Here is a 17694-nt window from a genome sequence, read left to right as displayed (position 1 = left end):
CACAGCCTAGCCTGGCCTGGTTCAGATCCAGCCATTTCCAGCCAAATTGTGGATTCCTGGAGCTGTCGTGAACATTTGTCTTGAAACAATAACAGTACTCAGGCAGCTCGTGGATGTTAGGAATGTAGTTTTCAAGGTGTGGAGCTTTCTGTTTAAAAAATTCAGGTGGGATCAGGAACTCTATGTGATCAACTTCAATATCTTCAGTCTTGTCTATGGGGTTGTCCACGAATGTGCCTTCCACCTTCTCTGCTTCAAACTCTTAACTCTTTAAGTTATTCTGTGTCGTTCACAGTCTCCTCAATGGTTTCTACAACCACCTCGTCAACTGTAGTGCCAAGTTCCACTTCGTTCACTGCTTCAAATTTGCTTGCTTCAAATATCTCATGTAAACCTTGACATTCGAAACATCAAGGATTGGCTCTTCCTTGACGACAAAGATTGCTAGAAATTCTTCAACATTAACCTCAATTTCAGGTTCTGGTTTTCTGTTTGGAGGTTTCTTCTCTTGTTGCTCTTCGGAAGATGAAGGTAGAGTGTTTGGTATGCCCCAACTCTTCTCAATTCGAGTCAACCGAGTATTCAGGTTCATCGACTCACGTATTTGATTCATTTGTTCGTGTTTGTGCTGTTGCTCCATTCCATCACTCGATCAGTCGAGGACTTCGATGAATGCGCAATCTGTTGTAAAATAACAAAGTTGCTTCCTTGTGGTACAAAACTATTCTCGTTTCCAGCCATGCTCTGATATCAATTTGATGGCATCCTAAAGGGCTGGCATGCCAAGATCGAGGGTTGGTAGAGAATAAAGATAGGTGCAACTGTGCAAGTCAAGTTTAGGTTGGATTAGGTTCTGATCTACTTTATTGATGTTGAATGATGAAGGAGGTGTTGGTGCAAAATGGTGATGGAGGGTTGATAGCTGACTGTAGAAGATAGTAGATAATCTCAGCAAGCTAGAGTCCCACTAGTGCCCCGCTGTAGGAGTCTCACCTAAGCCCACTTGAGTCACACAAGAAAATACTCAGATAGTATACTGTAAAATTCGATGGGTGTCTTTGAGAACAGCTAGGATTTACATTATATAGAGGTGGAAGTCTTGAGTACAACAAAATAACATTAAGGAAACTCCTAGAGTTCCAAAATGCCTTTGGAATTCCCTTTACATAGAAAGCAATTCCTAGACATGGAAAACTGTTCCCAAGACATTGAAACTACAATCAAGATATTGAAAACTGATAATGGGAAGGCAGTTAATGCTGCCTTGGATATGAAAAGGCACAAAAAGAATCTGCCAGAATTTTGACTGCTCCAGGAGTTCACAATTTGGCTGGATCTGAATCAGGCCAGGCTAGGCTGTGGGTCTGATCTTGGACTTGGGCTGGGCTCCCTTTCTAGAGTACTTCTTGGAGAAGTACTGATCAGGTCTTTTTAAGGGGCCTACTGCTGGATCAGATGGATGCTCTGCATCAAAGGACTGTGACGTTAAAGTTAAATCCTAGATCTTATGAGTTTACTCATCATATTTTTAACATTTCTTTCCATTGATTAATTTATACTTTGTTCACACCATTTTGTGGCTTGACATAACCCTTGATTTTCTTTTCAAAAGAGCTTAACTCCATTAATTAACGTACAATTGTTTTTTTATTGGTAAACTTGTTCTTTGTAGTTGATATAATAAAACTCTGTTGTATTGCAGATTTAGGTTTACGAGAACCAAGGTTGGAAGGTGAAGAGTATCTTAGCATTGTTGATGAATTGATGGAGGCATTTCATAGACGTTGGCCTAAGGCTATTGTACAGGTCCATTTCTTTTAAAAAAAAGACTAAAATGACCGTATGATACCAACTTCAATGATTTTTATCCAAGCTATATAATGGTCTTAAAATTTTATCAGTTTGAAGATTTTCAAATGAAGTGGGCTTTCGAAACTCTGGAAAGATATCGTCACAGATTTTGCATGTTCAATGATGACATACAGGTGGGTATCTCCTTGAGGTTTCCTGGCCTTTAATATCTTCTCAGTGCTGAAATCTTTTACTGTAATGCTTTCATGTGGGATTAGTTTTGAATGCTTATTAATATTCTGTACTTTGTCCTCACAATTCATGTCTAATAGGGAACTGCTGGTGTTGCACTGGCGGGACTACTTGGTGCCGTTAGAGCACAGGGTCGACCACTGAATGATTTTGTGAAGCAAAAAATAGTTGTTGTGGGAGCTGGAAGGTAACTGAGAACTTCAACGATAATAAATTGCTTCTTTGGTTCTCTATATTATGGGTGTTTTTGCCTATCTTCTGGTTCTCACTTCGGTCCACGGGCTTGTTATTTGCAGCTTCATTTTCATTATCAATTGCTTTTACCTGAATTCAGTGCAGGAATAGGTGTTCTGAAAACGGCCAAGCAGGCTGTTTCAAGAATGATGGGAAACAGTGAGATGGAAAACTCTCAGTTCTGGCTACTCGATAAATATGTAGGCTTCTATTCTTACAGCTTGCATTCTCATTGAAGATGGTTCATTAAAATGGTCATTAATAATTTGTCTCAGTTCTGGGCACTTGATAACTATGTAGGCCTCTCTCTCCCATGTATTATACTACTGCGTGCATGTAAATCATTGCCTCTCCACTCAGAACATCACATAGCATTTTCTGTTTTGCTCGCCTACTTGTGATCAATAATACAGAAAACAAGCAGGTTAAAAATGTTAAATTTAATCGCTTGCTCTGTAAAATGAGTGGAGACTAGATAACATGGTTGGAGTAGACTGCTAATTATCGTGGTCCATCCTACGTGCATGATAGAATGGCAGCAGTTATTTAAATATCCTTTCCCCCCCTTCTTTTGGATGGAAAACAGCGATTCTAGCTTCTTGCATTTGCTGGAAACCTTTAATGTGAAATTTACACATTTTCATGCAAAGTTATGTAAAAAAGTTTCATGATGAACTAATGGAGCTCTGTTCAGAAAGCCTAATATAGAAATATAAGCCTGAATGATTCAGTTTGTGCAAATTATTCATTGTACTTTGGTTCCTTTGTGCTTGAGAATGGGTTTTGTTGTAGGGCCTTCTGACAAAAGAGAGAAAAAATATTGATCCAGCTGCTGCACCTTTTGCTAGAGGTTTTGGTCCTGGTGAGATTGAAGGACTAAGGGAGGGGGCTAGTCTCCTTGAAGTGGTAATTCTTGTGGAATTGTCCTTGATGCCTCTTTTCAAGTTTTTTTTAGATTTTCTTTCATTTTGGTCATAGTTGTCAAGGCGACGCCTAGGCATCCAGGCGCCTTTCTCTCGCCTTGTTTTCTGGTGTCGCCTAGGCGACGTCTTGTCACCTTGTTGGTGTCGCCTTGGTTTTTTACCCCCTCGATCACCTTGGTTCGCTTAGGCGCCTTGGCAACTATGCTTTTGGTAATCTGTTGTGTTAAAAAGAAACTTCAGTTTCTTCCTTTGTTATTAAAAAAACAGCAGTTCTCATTACCCGATAATTTGTTTTTATAAGGTCAAGAAGGTCAAGCCCCATGTGCTTCTAGGTCTCTCTGGGGTTGGTGGTATCTTCAATGAGGAGGTTCGTGCAACTGAATTAACTTTTTTTTTTTCTCCTATGGTCCTATATGCTGTTGTGTATATAATAGGATAAACCTGTGAAGATGATCAGATTTTGTTCTAATTGATTCCAAAATGTAAATAATTGTATGTTTTGAGATAAAAACCGGTGTTCCAAAACTTTGATGAATTTTTGTCGGACAATATTGATACAAGCTCAATTATCACTGGTTACTTGGTTAGGATTTTTCTATGTATTTGTGTATTTTCTCTAGTATGGTCCTCCTTGGATTTATACTAACATCTTTTTGTGTGGTATTTGGGCATTATTAGGGGAAATGGGTTGGTGTTTGGTGAAGACAGTTTCTCTTTTCCTTGATATAAAGTAATTTTATTAGAAAGAGAGGAAAGAAAACTCCAATTGGCATATTGTACTTAAAAGAGGCTCTTGTATCAAGCTATGCAAAGGAACAGTTACCAAAATAAAATGGTACTCTAAAAGTGGGAACCTTTTTGACCTGATAGCAGTGATGCTAGTCCTTCTAAATTCCTCACAATTAGACACTCGAAGACAAATGCAGTCTTTGCCTCTAAGGCCACCATGTGGGCAGGTTTTGAGTGATCATTAAGTTTCACAAGTCCTTTCTAGCTAAAAATCCCAAGTATTGAGTCAATGGCAGCTGGAGTTAATCTCCATTCTCCCTTCCCCCTGCAGCAGTGCTTCAACCATTCATTAGCTCTTCAGGAGTACCATGCATGACCCAGCTCCCAAATGTTAGAGGCCCAGAATTCTAGCACAAAAGAGAATGCTTCAGGAGTTTATGAAGTTTCTCATATGCATTAGGCATTGTAAGGGACAGATCCTTGATGTTTTCTTACTGGAAAGGCATCAGTTGGATAAAATTTCCAACATCCATGTATGATATCTTGATATGTTTCTATCTGTTTGACCTATTTAAGGTGGTTTGCACCAAAATTATAATAGAAAACTACTTAAGAGCTTTGAGTTTCCCAATTCCTTGTCTGCCATGTATTGCTTATAGGAAGGGTGTAAATATATTCCTCCAAAGGGTAATGATAGGACAACTCTCACTGAGTCATCGTGAGAATAATATTGTGACCTCCAATTGATATAGAAGCTGGCCAGAATAAAAGGCAAAGAACCAGTCCCCTAGTTGGGCCAGGAGTGGACCAGCTCGAGCCAGCCCAGCAGGGCCAACTCGAGCCAGAAAAGGCAGGGGTTACTACACCCCACGATGGTGCTAAGTACCCTCCTTGACCAGTCAAAGATGCTCCATGATTTTGTTAGATCCTCCTTTGACTAGTCAGCTGGATTTGAGTGCACTTAGTAGTTTCTATATTTAGTTTCCATATTTAGTAGTTTCTAATTTGTGGCTGATTTATAAAGCCAAGTAGTTTCTATTTTAGTAACTTCTATTTAGTTAGGATTTAGTAGTTGCTATTTACTAAGTTTCTATTTCATTGTAAGCTTGCCTAAGCTATTAAGTTTTAGAAAAACAAATCTCAGGCCATATTAGCCATTGGTTATGGGAGTCTCCTCCTATGTTCAACAGCTGAGATAGCTGTGGGTGAGAGGCCCAGGCTGAGAAGGCCATCCCCTACCACCCCCCCCCCCCTTCTTCTTTTATCTTCTGTTTCCTTTTCTCCTTACCCTGCTCGATCCCCTTTGCTGCTGCTGGCATTCGAAGGATATTACAAGTGCTGTGAAGACTTTTTCCACTGTCCAGAGACCACTCGAGTGCTCCATTACTGCTGAGTTATTGTTGCTGCTGCTGTGTGTCAACTGAAGAGATCGATCCAGCCTCTTGCTGAACTGTTTCAGGCCTGGAGCTGCACCTGGTGAAGACCGTAACTCTTCAACCAGCCTTCAGATTGAGTTGATTTTTGGAGGACACATCCACCCCATCAGCACCTTCACTTGATTCCCATCTCCCTCTCATTCCACTGTCTCAACCATACATACATACTTTCTAATTTTTGACCATACTAATTTCATTCTCGTCCATCCATCAGAATTGGTTCAGAATTGTTGAACAAGCCATCCACACCAAGTCTCTCACTCGGTTGCTGCTTGGAACCCTATCAACCTGATTTGGAAGGTTTTTCCTTAACCTTCTATTTTGGTGGATCCTTGATAACTTCACATCGAGCCATCAGAAGTAATCCAAATTTTGAAGACAGTCTCTCCCTAGCGTTCTCTACCTTCGATCCCAAGGAGGTGTCCATCAGTTGGTTGGTTTGACAAAATCCTAACCTTCTAATTTTCTGGTTCAGTCTCTATTTTGAGTTTTGTGACTGCTGAGTATTCCTGGGTTATTTGGGACTAATTCTAACCTAGATTAGTTTTACATTACCAATCCTTCAGAAAAGCTAAATTTAAGAGGCAAATCAACCACCCAATACATAAGTGAAATGGAAATCAGACGGAGCAGTATTGTAAAGGAGCTTTGTAGTGATAATTAACCGTGATGTCCAAACACCAAACTTTTCTGCTCCGCAGCACCCTTTAGCATAGAGAGCATGCTAACCAAATAGATGAGACTTGAATGCTTTTCTAAGAGTTGAAGCCGAACTGCTGTTCTTATTTCCACTCTCAAGAATCAGAACCCTTTGCTTGGGTATCAGTCATAATCCTATAAATATCTGGAAATGGCTCTTTAATTGGTCTATCTGAGCTCTATTTATATCCCATTTGTCTTTATGGAAGTTATTTTGTAACAACTACCTGTCTCATTTCTGGTACCTTAATAAATGGAATGTAGATTTTTTGTGTTTACTTTCCAGAGTCGTGCAATGCATAAGGATAGCGGAGAAGGGTCCAACTAGCTTAATTTATAGTGCTTGGTTTGGACTTTGGATAGACTTTCTCCATATACTATCCCCCCGGCAACCTTTTTGTGTTTGAATCACTATAGCCATTTGGAAAGGAGGCTAACTCTGATTTTTCTGAGGCCCAAACTCTGTAATGTTCTTGCAGACAAACAGAATCCTAGTCAACTGAAGGAAACACTGATTAATTTCCCATCTCAGGTATATGGAACAAAACATCAGAAATTACCAACTCATTGAGCTCATTGTGATGACTCATCATTTGTGGAGATTTTTGAGCTGGAAAATATGTGACAACTGAACCACAGCATGGAATACATTGTCATGGCAATAGTGATATGGACTGTTGTCTGAATGCATTTCTACTTTTACATATTTTCAGAAGTATTTTCTGTATTTATTTTTTTAATATGTTTTCACCTAACATTAATAGTTTTGTAAGTGTTCTATAGCCATATAGATAAGGAAGGATCAAGAATTTTGTGCTGACACTGGTTTCGACCAGCCAAAAACTGAGATTTCCCAGGTTTCGACCATCTCGGTTGAAGCCTGGTACTTTCTCAAAGCCAATTCGAAACCTTGGTTTTGAGGCCCAATAGTTGTTTTCTTGCCCAGATTCTTTTTGTGCTGCCTATTTTTGACATTTTGAACCCAATCCATGCATTAGTTTCACATAGAGAACACTCAAAATAATACTTGCGGTTTTGACCCAAGGTTGATAGTGTATATTGTTCTTGGATATGGTATCGAATAAGGTTTATCCGGAACATAACTCCTCCATTATAAATCAGATTTAAGAAATCTTGGATTTGTTTGAAAGTTTTGTTGGAAAGCTTTCAAACAAATCCAAGATTGCTTAAATCTGAGTTATATTGAAGGAGTTATGTTCCTGTCAAACTTAATTTGGTGTGTGTGAATGCTGTTTAAAATTGCTCTAAATGGAAATAAGTTTTTAGAAATCAAAACAAATGAATATTTTACCGCTCTTTTGGTTTTTAGCAATGTTTTATCATCTTAAGATTTATGGAATTTTTAGGTTTGAGAAAACCCCCCCAGCATTTAAAAGTTGAAAATTGCACTTACCGCCGAAAATCCAGTTTTTGTTCTTTAACTGGGGAGTTGACTTTTTATCCTTATAGAATTTGATTTTTTTAAACTATTTTTATTGGATTCGAATAAGGGGGTAGTTTCTTATTTATGATGATATCTTAAGTAAATTAAATTAAAACATTTACTTAAATAATATTTGGTATAAATAAGTGTCTGTCCTGGTTTTGAGCCAGGTTTCCTCAAGTTTCGATCGAGATAAGTGAATTTATATAGGTGTTTAGGTCAAAACAGAGTTGAAACTTGTCAAAACCATGCAAAACTAGGTCGAAAATAAAGTCGACCCACATCTCGTCTTGGTAGGCTGCGAAACCGGGACAACTCGGTCGAAACTGCAACTCGGTCGAAACCTGCAGTTTCATCCAAGTTCTTCTTCCATGTAGATAAGTCAGTACATTTTAGTTTGTTAACATATCCTCTGACACCTGGTGGTAGCTTCTAGAAGTGCCAACATGCTTCTGCCTTATTGAAGTAGTTTAATAGTCCTTCTATTATATTGATGAATATTATTTTCTGATATTTGGATGTGCTATAAATATGTGCTTGTTTCTTAGCAGTTGATGAGACTCGATGTTTAGATTGTTTGACATCATTTTGAAAGTCTATGACAGGTTCTAAAAGCCATGCGAGAGTCAGATTCCCCCAGGCCTGCAATATTTGCAATGTCAAACCCTACACTGAATGGTTTGTCTTTCTAATCACATTTATTCAATATGGGATGCTTTGTATATCTCCTTTATTTTATTTATTCTAATTGTGTCCTGCATTTGTTATTCAATGTTCTCCTGTTTTGCTTGTTCTATGAAACAGCTGAATGCACACCCACTGATGCATTCAAGTATGCCGGAGACAACATAGTTTTTGCTAGCGGGAGCCCTTTTGAAAATGTTCATCTTGGTATTGTTCCTTTCAAAATTTTGTTCTCTGTTTTCATTTTCTTTCTCCTCCTCAACAGCCCCCCCTCCCCTCCCACAAAAAAAAAACAGAAAACTCTTTATCCTAGAACTTGTATTTTGTTGCTCTGCCGTAGGACTATTACCTTCCCATGTTAAGGAAGCCTCACTTTCGGATGAGTGCTGTTACAGTTTGCTGCTGTGCTGCACTTCAGAACATTTCTAGACCTTTTCATTAAAATGTATATTCATCATCATCTTCTTGTGTGCAGGGAATGGAAAAGTAGGCCATGTTAATCAGGCAAATAACATGTATTTGTTTCCGGGGTATGTACTGATTCGCCCATTTGCGAGTGTTTTGGAGCCTCCCATATTTTTTTTAGTTTTTACTATAATAAATCTTGGCAGTATTTCTTTATCTAATGGGGCGTTACATTAAATTCAGGATTGGTCTGGGAGCTCTTCTTTCAGGTGCTCGTTTTATTTCAGATGGGATGCTTCAGGCAGCTGCTGAATGGTAAGCCCAACATGCTTTGTAATCTTACTTCTTCAGGTTAAATTATTGCAAATGCCGAAGTCCTAAACTAGATAATGTTTATGAATTTTTTTGTTGGACTTTGTAGCATTAAACTGATTGGCTTCCTGATAGTGATAGAACACGACGCAAAGACTCTTCTGTCCCATAATGACTATCTCTTTGAAAATTGCCAAATATTAAGGAGTAATTAAAACATTACGGACTCACTTATTTTCCAAAATTGCGTACCCATTGATTTTTCATGTAGATAATTAGAGAATTGTTTTTTATTTATTTTCAGACTTTGACAGTTGCGATGTGGGAATAAATCATGATTGGTAATATTGTGAACTTGATTAGAAATCCATTACTTTAACACATAAGAAAATAACTCTTGAATGGAAATGGAAAAGAGATGTAACTCCAGTTCCTTCAGAAATGGTAAGATCTTTGGTGCAAGAAGGGGTGATGTGTATCATTTTGTCTTGGTTTTGCTTCCTCTACATCTAGGAATCAACAAAACGAAAACTTTGTTGGAAATTACCCTTTTCCTTATCGGTATCAGGGCTAACAAGAATGGTTGGGACAACAAACATCCATCCCGTTCGTACTTTGGATACCCATATAACCATAAAAGACTGTTTAAGTGACTAATTCCTCGAAATAAGAGGCGTTAGAGGACAAAAAAATTGTTGGAGTTACCATTTCTATCTAGCACCACAAACTTGGTATCAATAACAAGGAAGAACAAGAATGCTAAACTGATGATCACTGTGAGGTTATTAACCCCAGAGACTAATAGTAATAGAGCACATGTAAATAATTAAATTACATATATTTTGAGAGAAATGGGTGATCGATGGGTGTTGTAGAAGAGATAAAGTGGAGAAAGTTTTCCTAAAATTTTGGATCAAAGACTGACATGCGACGGAAGGAAGGATGAAAGTTGCCAAATCAACTAAAAATAATCCATTAATACGTAATCATGGGGGGAATGGCTACAACTATTTATAGAAAAAAAATTCAAATAAATATTTTAATTCTAGGACTCTTGGACAACTTTTCTTTCCTAATAATTATTTTAAAATCTAAATATTCCTAATCTATAGCTACCATGAAGTTGCCTTCAAATTCTAATAAATAAGAGAAAATTACATGATTGCCCCCAACTTTAATCAAAGGACTACTTTCCCTGACATACAAGTTCTGTGCCAATAGAATCAAAATCCACTCAATCTGAATCGAGGATTGCTTTTGCATTAATAGTCTCATACTTTATTTCTCTGTGAAAGTTTACAAGAGAGTAAGGGTAGGTATACTGGCCAGTTCTGTGGAACTAAAGAGACAAACCCCATTGCAAATATATCCCACTTGAGGCTACTCTTTGGAAACCCCACTTCTCACTGGGGAGTCAGTATTTTCTGATTCTGGGACCAAATTGAATGAGATTTTCACAGTAGATTCCAGCTGAGTTTTTTTTTTTTTTTTTCTTTCTCTTTTTTCTTTTTAATAATGCTCCGTTTATTTCCATGTAAATTCTTATAAAAGGAATCCATATAAAAGGAAATTTTTTAGTTAAATCTTATTTTACCTGAAAATCTTCCTTATGGAGCAGCAACAACAACAACAACAAACTCAGCCTTATCCCAACTTAATGAGGTCGGCTACATGGATCCTAACAAAAAAAAGTAAGAACAATTTAGATCTAGCCAAAAAAGGGAAAGAAAATATGTGAAAAGAGGGATGGGGAAGAGAAAAAAAAAAAAAGAAGATGAAAAATAGTAAGAGGAAAGAGGCACAACCCAGCACGTCAGGAGAAGTGGGGTCTGCTACATGGATCCTTGCCCCTTCAATAGGCTCTAGACTATGCATGTCCTTCCTCACCACTTCTCCTATGGTCATTTTAGGTCTGCCCCTAACTCTTTTAGTTCCTTCAATCGGAATCGTATCACTCCTCCTTATTGGGGTGTCCCTAGACCTCCGTTGAATATTGTCATTCCACCTTAAACGACTCTCTCAGAGCTTGTCGCTGATCGGGGAACTCCCAAATCTACTCTAATACGTTCATTTCGTACTTTATCCTTCCATGTTTTTCCACACATCCATCTTAACATCCTCATCTCTGCTACACATAACTTGTCAATATGACATTTCTTAATTGCCCAGCATTCTGCCCCGTACATCATAGTCGGTCGTACAACAGTCCTATAGAACTTTCCTTTAAGCTTTAAAGGAATACGTCAGTTACACAACACTCCGGACGCACCTCTCTGCTTCATCCATCCCACTTTTTTCTCTGTGAAACATCATCCTCTATGTCATCTTCTTTACATATGATTGACCCCAGATATCTAAAATGGTCATTTGCGGTATTTCTCTTTCCTGAATTTGTACCATATCAGTATCCATCAGTGTGACTAAAATTACACATCATATACTCCGTCTTTGTTCTACTAATCTTAAAGCCTCTTGTTTCCAAAGTCAACCTCCAAAGCTCTAACTTAGAGTAAATCCCTTCTTTTGTCTCATCCACCAAAACGATATCATCAGTGAAGAGCATACGCCACGGGACGTCGTTTTGAATGTTCTTGGTTAGATCGTCCATGATAAGCGCAACTAGGTAAGGGCTTAAGGCTGATCCCTGGTGTAGCCCAATCATAATTAGAAATTCCTTTCCTTGTCCTCCTACATCTCTAGTCACCACGCCCTCATACATATCTTTAATTACATCCACATATTTACTCGATACTCCTCTCCTCACTAGAACATGCCGGATTAAATCTCTAGGGATTTGGTCATAAGCTTTTTCCAAGTCAATAAGGACCATATGGAGATCCTTCTTGTTAACTCTATATCTTTCCATGAGCCTCCTCAATAAGTAGATAGCTTCTATCATGGATCTACCTATCATAAACCCAAATTGGTTCGCCGAGATATGAGTCTCTCTCCTTAAACGGGCTTTAATAACTTTCTCCCAAAGTTTCATAGTGTTACTCATAAGCTTTATGCTTCTATAGTTATTGTAGCTTTGGATATCACCTTTATTTTTGTAGATCGGGATTACAATGCTTCTCCTCCATTCATCTGACATCTTCCTTGTGATCATAATCCTGTTAAACAGATTGGTTAAAATTAACCCCACAAACTCGTAGGGGTTTCCACACTTCTATTGGAATCTCATCTGGACCTAGAGTCTTGCTTGCTTTCATCTTTCTTAAGGCTTCTTTAACTTCCGCCACATTAACCTTTCTTACATATTTATGACGTGTGGTGTCTTGTTGAAGAATGAAATCGTTCGGGTCATTTCTATTCGACCTATCTCCATTTAGTAGGTCACAAATATATTCATCCGTCTTTTCACAAATGTACTCATCCCTCACAAATACTCTTCCATTAGCACTCTTGATATACCTCACATGGTCGAAATCTTTACTCTTCCTTTCTCTCATCTTAGCTATCTTATAAATAGCTTTTCCCCCTTTTTTAGTGTTTAGGTTGGTATAAAGATCCTCATATTTCTTCGCCCTAGCAACCCCACAATCTTCCTAGCTTCGTTTCTGGCATCATTATATCTCGTTTTATCCTCTGTTTCTTTAGTCCTTTGCTATGCCTTAAAACAATCTTTGTTGATCTTAATGGCTGCTTGGACCTCATCAATTCCACCACCAAGTCTCCCTAGGGGCCTGATGACTACCCTTCGCTTCTCCTAACACATCTTTGGCAGCCCTCTTAATACAAGTCATCATCTCGTTCCACATCGCGTTGGTGTCTCCCTCAAAGTTCCACTTTCCTTGTTTGACCACAATATCAGTAAATGTCCCTAGAGACTCCCCTTTAATCTCCACCACCTTATCTTAGGGTGCATAGGTTCCCTCCTCCTACGCTTCTATGTACTGAGGTACATATCTAGAACCACCAGTCTATGTTGGGTGGTTAAGCTCTCCCCGGGGATTACTTTACAGTCCTTACACATCGTTCTATCTACCCTTCTTATAAGGAAGAAGTCTATTTGGCCGGTATGGTTCCCACTTTTATAGGTAACTAAGTGCTCCTCTCTTTTTTCAAAGAAAGTGTTCACAATGGGAAGATCATAAGCTACCGCAAAGTCTAGGATTGAGGTCCCCTCCTTGTTCCTCTCCCCAACCCCGAAACAGCCGTGGACCCCTTCATATCCTCTACAATCACTCCCAACATGTCCGTTCAAGTCACCTCCAATAATAATCAATTCATCCTGGCCAAAACCCTGCATTAAATCATCCATGAGATGCCAAAAAGGCGCTTACTACTTTCATCTAATCCTACTTGGGGTGCATAAGCGCAAACAATATTGGCGACCTCTTTCTCCAAAAGTAGTTTGATGAAAATAATCCTGTCTCCCAGTCTTTTGACCTCTACTACATCGTCTTTTAAATCTTTTGTCCACTATTATGCCCACACCGCTTCTGTTACTGTGGTCTCCCGAATACCAAAGTTTGACTTCGTTCAACACCTTAGCTTTGTTACCCTTCCATCTTGTCTCTTGGATACAACGATATTAATCCTTCTTCTCCTCATGAAATCTACCAACTCCAGGCTCTTACCCGTTAAGGATCCAATGTTCCAGGAAGCTAGTCTAATCCTACATTTCTGGGTTGAAATATTTTCTCTCACTTTCCCTTAACTACTTATCACCGTACTCGATCATCGGCACGGTGCGTCGCTTATGGGGGACGCCCTAGTAAAAATAGGACATAGAGACATGAGATCAAGAAAAAAGAGATCATAAAACAAAAGGATCCATGCCAATTGGCAGGATAATAAAGTGCCGGCTGCCGAACGGACGCACCACTATAAGGTATACATATATATATATTATAGAAAAGTAACAAAGGATAGAATAGCGTGGACACACCTAAAACATTAAAAGACACAATAGGTAAGAAAAAAATGGTGCATAATCAAGCTGAGCAAGGCACAAGGATGGTAACTTCGTGCTTATAAACAAATGATGATGATAAAGTAAACAAATAATTCAGATTAGTGTCAATATGAGGAACAGGTATGACAACATGACATAAAAAAAGTTATCCCTACAGCAAATCAGGCCAAATATATAATTATATATACTATACAAATAAACTAGCAAACAGGTAATATGAATTTCCTTATGGAGCCTAAGGAACAAAAGGACTTCTAGTGGAAAGTCTGTCATCATAATATGATGTGAGCACAGGAGTTCACAGTTTACACATGCATCATATGTATGAACTCCAATTCTTGAGTTTATGTGAAGAAGTGAGAAAACACTCTCTTATAGTGACATAGCAGCCTTAGAGAACGGAAGGATCTCCTAGTACTAATTCCCATATCCCAGAGAATTTTTGGTTCTTAATAGGACTAATATAGTCTCTTCTTTGATAATTTTATTTATTAATTTTTTCTTTTTTTTGGGGGTGGGGGGGGGGGGGAGAAGTGGGGGAGGCTGACAAACCAAAATGGTTTCTTCAATTTAAAACGAATACTCATGTTGTGTACAAGGTATCCGCAGAAAGAAACATAGGCTGTCTGCAGAAAAAAGAAAGTTGGACATGTACATATCTTGTCTAGCTAGATGTCGTCATGTCGAATCCCAATGCCCTACCAGTTGCTACCAAGGTCTTTAATACAACTTAAATATTTTTAGTTGAGCAGCCCATTTAGCCAACAAATGTCTCATATCTAAATATAAACTTGAGATACATTTCTTTTCAGCTTCAATGACTCTAGGGTTTCTATCGTTCTGAAGAACCCAATGGGTCAGATAAGGTAATCAAGGGTTGCAGTCCAGAGAAAACAATGATCAAAGTATCATATCAAATTCCAATCCTAAATACCAGGCTTCTTAAAAACAATCAGTTAATGTCTCTTGCAGTCAGTTGCTTTTGTACGTTGAACTTTGTTAAATGGATTCATAACCTTCTCAGCAACTTTAGACAGCCTAAAGCAAGTTTTGGAAATAGTAATATTGTCCTCCATATTTGTCTTTGACACTGCCGCTCACAGGATATGATTGAATGATGTATGTTAGCTTGTTGGAACATTTATCCCAGGGAGTTTTCATCCAATTCGGCCCTAAACCTTTCTACTTTCACATGCACACATTTATCTTGCAGGTTTAACAAGTTTTCCACCAGATGTTCCCAGAGGCACAGTGGAGTCTCTCCACTTTTTGTCATTAATTGCACTTCTCTGGAACTATCTCATGTATTCAGATTTAGTCCCCTCTGACTCTCATGTCTCAACCCTACCCCCAAAAATCAAAATAAAACACACAACTCATACGCACAAGGAAAAAATGTACAAGGGCTCTGGCTTGGGAAGTTTGGTGGACCGAATGTTCTCCATCTTGGGCTACTCTCTCTTTCTGTCTGTCTCTGTGTGTGTGTATAACCTGGAATTTTATTGATAAAATAAGAAAAATCAATGGAACTTGGAGCATCTTTGTCAGCACACTGTTGGATCTTATTGACTACAAATAGCAGATTGGAGACTGGTCTTCTGGATTCTGAGCAATGCTTTGTGGAGTTTGTAACACTTGATCAATTTGAATTAAATGTCCAGGTAGTTAGAAACTCTATCTACTCAGTGGTTTTGATGCAAAGTTATGATCCCATTAAATACTAAGCAGTCCAAAAGGCTGTTCGACCTTATATACTTCTGGGTACCTCACAGTCCTCACCCACCTTTTGATATCATGGCATATTTTTGACCATTCGTTGGGATAAATAAAAATTGGGGTTCTATCTCTTTTTCCTTGGAAAGGCTCTTGATGCAGATTGCAGAACCTAATATCAAAACTGTCGGTTCTAAAAACTGACATTTGGCTTCTCTGAAGTACATTAACTGGAGTATTATGTGTGTTCTGTTGTGTTAATTTGATTTACCTAATATATATGACACTGATGTAAATTGGTGCTATTTTACAGTCTTGCATCCTATATAACCGACGAAGAAATCCAAAAGGGCATCTTATATCCTTCTATTTCAAGGTATTTCCTGAACCCTGAATGACAAAAAGGATTGCTTTCATTGATTAGTTTAGTTCAAGGATTTAGGGATTGGAATTGTTCATCGGATTGCCGCCACCCATTCTGAGTCAACTTGGCTGAGTTTTGGCGTATCAGTCCAAACTTGAGTGCAATAGTACTGTGGACACCCGTTTTAACTTTCAACCAATTTGTGAGGTGGGATTGGTCCAGATTGATCCTGAGTTAACACGGGTCTGATCCCGATTTCTAAAGCCATGGTTTTGTTCTTCAGAAAAGTACAATTAATTGAAAAATATTATTTATTGTACTGATTGAATTGAAATTAGTAAAGAAAGATAAATTCAAGAGCATGAATTTTGGCATGACATATAATTGGGGCTTAGGGGACCTTTTCAGAGACCACACAGAAATGGAATCATCTCTTCCGTCTCCCCCCCCCCCCCCCAAAGGGATCAATTGATGCCCACATGGATCAACATGAGTAGTGCAGGGCCTGCAGGCGTAAGAATGAGATTCTAGTGCAGTGGCATGAACTCTTTCTATCTTATTCAACGCTTTAGTGATGATTCCATTTTGGGTAATGAGCTTTGCATTCAAATACTAGAAAAATAATAATTAAATGATCTGTTTTTGTTTCTGAACACTTCTTTAAAGAGTTCTGCTGGCTTGACAGTCAATGTGAGTGGAGTGGCCTCACACACCAATGACTTCATTGACACAGGGGTTGGCCCACACAAGCAACTGAATTCTAAAAAAAATGGGAAATAAAAATGTCGTAAAGAAAACTCGCAAGTCATTGGTCTGGGAGGCTGATGTAGCTCACAGAGATTGGCATGCAACGTTTTTGCTTAAAACTATTTTGTGCTTTGCAGGATTCTTGGTGTTCTAATATTTTTAGATAAAACTAAAATGGGGGGTTGATATCATTGTGCTTGATATGTATGTGAGCTTCTTATTAGTGTATGATTTTAGCTTATGTAATAACATTAATGTTGTGCTACACTGTGCAGTATTAGGCATATTACAACAGAGGTTGGAGCTGCTGTTATCCGAGCAGCTGTTGATGAAGAACTTGCTGAAGGGCATGGTGATGTGGGGCCCAGGGAGCTCATGCACATGTCAAAGGTATTAACCAGCTTAAAAACACAATGGCTACATGGGTTTTTGGATCCAACCCATAATTTGAATTTGAGGCATACATGGACCATGAGATGCCACAAGTTTCCTCAAAATTCATAATCTTAAGTCATCTCTCTCACTCTCACATACACACATATGGTGTGCATGCGTGCACATTTCTATGTGTGGCTTCAAAATGCTAGGCATCATGTTTATTTGTTTATTTGATCCATTTCTTTGGATGCAGGAGAAGACTGTTGAATACCTCTCTCGCAATATGTGGTTCCCTATTTACAGCCCTCTTGTTCATGAATAATAAGTCTTCTAGTTCTTCAAATCTTCTGCAGGCTAGTTTCAGGGACCTAATATCTTCATATTTTACCTTTGGAATTATCTTTCTTGATGGCACATTCGGCTGAAGTCATTCAAAATATTTAAGAGAATGGAGATGAGTGGTACTACCATGATCACTTGCTTTTTGTTCTTACCAATCATGTCTGCACCCTTTGGTGGGTGACGTTTTGAATTTCTTTATGTACATATTTTCACATTCATCTCTATGAAGTATTCCAAAATTTTCTAATTTATAAGCCTGTTGTATTAACTTTTTCTTCCCCTTCCAAACAAGGACTTAAAAGTAGGGCAATTCTTAAGAA

The 17694-nt window shown here is 38.4% G+C and overlaps 1 protein-coding gene and 1 long non-coding RNA gene across 2 annotated transcripts in view; both read left to right on the top strand.

The window, feature by feature from the left end:
* The window catches only part of LOC122668195 (NAD-dependent malic enzyme 59 kDa isoform, mitochondrial-like), a 28553-nt gene extending 10935 nt beyond the window's left edge, over positions 1-17618 (top strand). Inside the window, exons 7-19 of the mRNA XM_043864792.1 lie at positions 1703-1806; positions 1902-1985; positions 2124-2230; positions 2378-2477; positions 3070-3183; positions 3502-3567; positions 8114-8186; positions 8313-8399; positions 8668-8722; positions 8841-8912; positions 15857-15919; positions 16930-17044; positions 17286-17618. Of these exons, the coding sequence (XP_043720727.1) occupies positions 1703-1806; positions 1902-1985; positions 2124-2230; positions 2378-2477; positions 3070-3183; positions 3502-3567; positions 8114-8186; positions 8313-8399; positions 8668-8722; positions 8841-8912; positions 15857-15919; positions 16930-17044; positions 17286-17354 (1109 nt within the window). The 3' untranslated portion in view covers positions 17355-17618. The remainder of the gene's footprint in view (positions 1-1702; positions 1807-1901; positions 1986-2123; positions 2231-2377; positions 2478-3069; positions 3184-3501; positions 3568-8113; positions 8187-8312; positions 8400-8667; positions 8723-8840; positions 8913-15856; positions 15920-16929; positions 17045-17285) is intronic.
* On the top strand, positions 427-1013 carry LOC122668223. Its single transcript, XR_006333907.1, has 2 exons — positions 427-829; positions 936-1013. It is a non-coding gene; the product is annotated as an uncharacterized LOC122668223 (long non-coding RNA).
* Positions 17619-17694: the final 76 nt, after the last annotated feature.

This window comes from Telopea speciosissima, chromosome 1, assembly GCF_018873765.1.
Source record: "Telopea speciosissima isolate NSW1024214 ecotype Mountain lineage chromosome 1, Tspe_v1, whole genome shotgun sequence".
NCBI lineage: Eukaryota > Viridiplantae > Streptophyta > Magnoliopsida > Proteales > Proteaceae > Telopea > Telopea speciosissima.
Note: the sequence above shows the minus strand (reverse complement) of the source record. Positions and strands in the feature narration are given on the sequence as shown.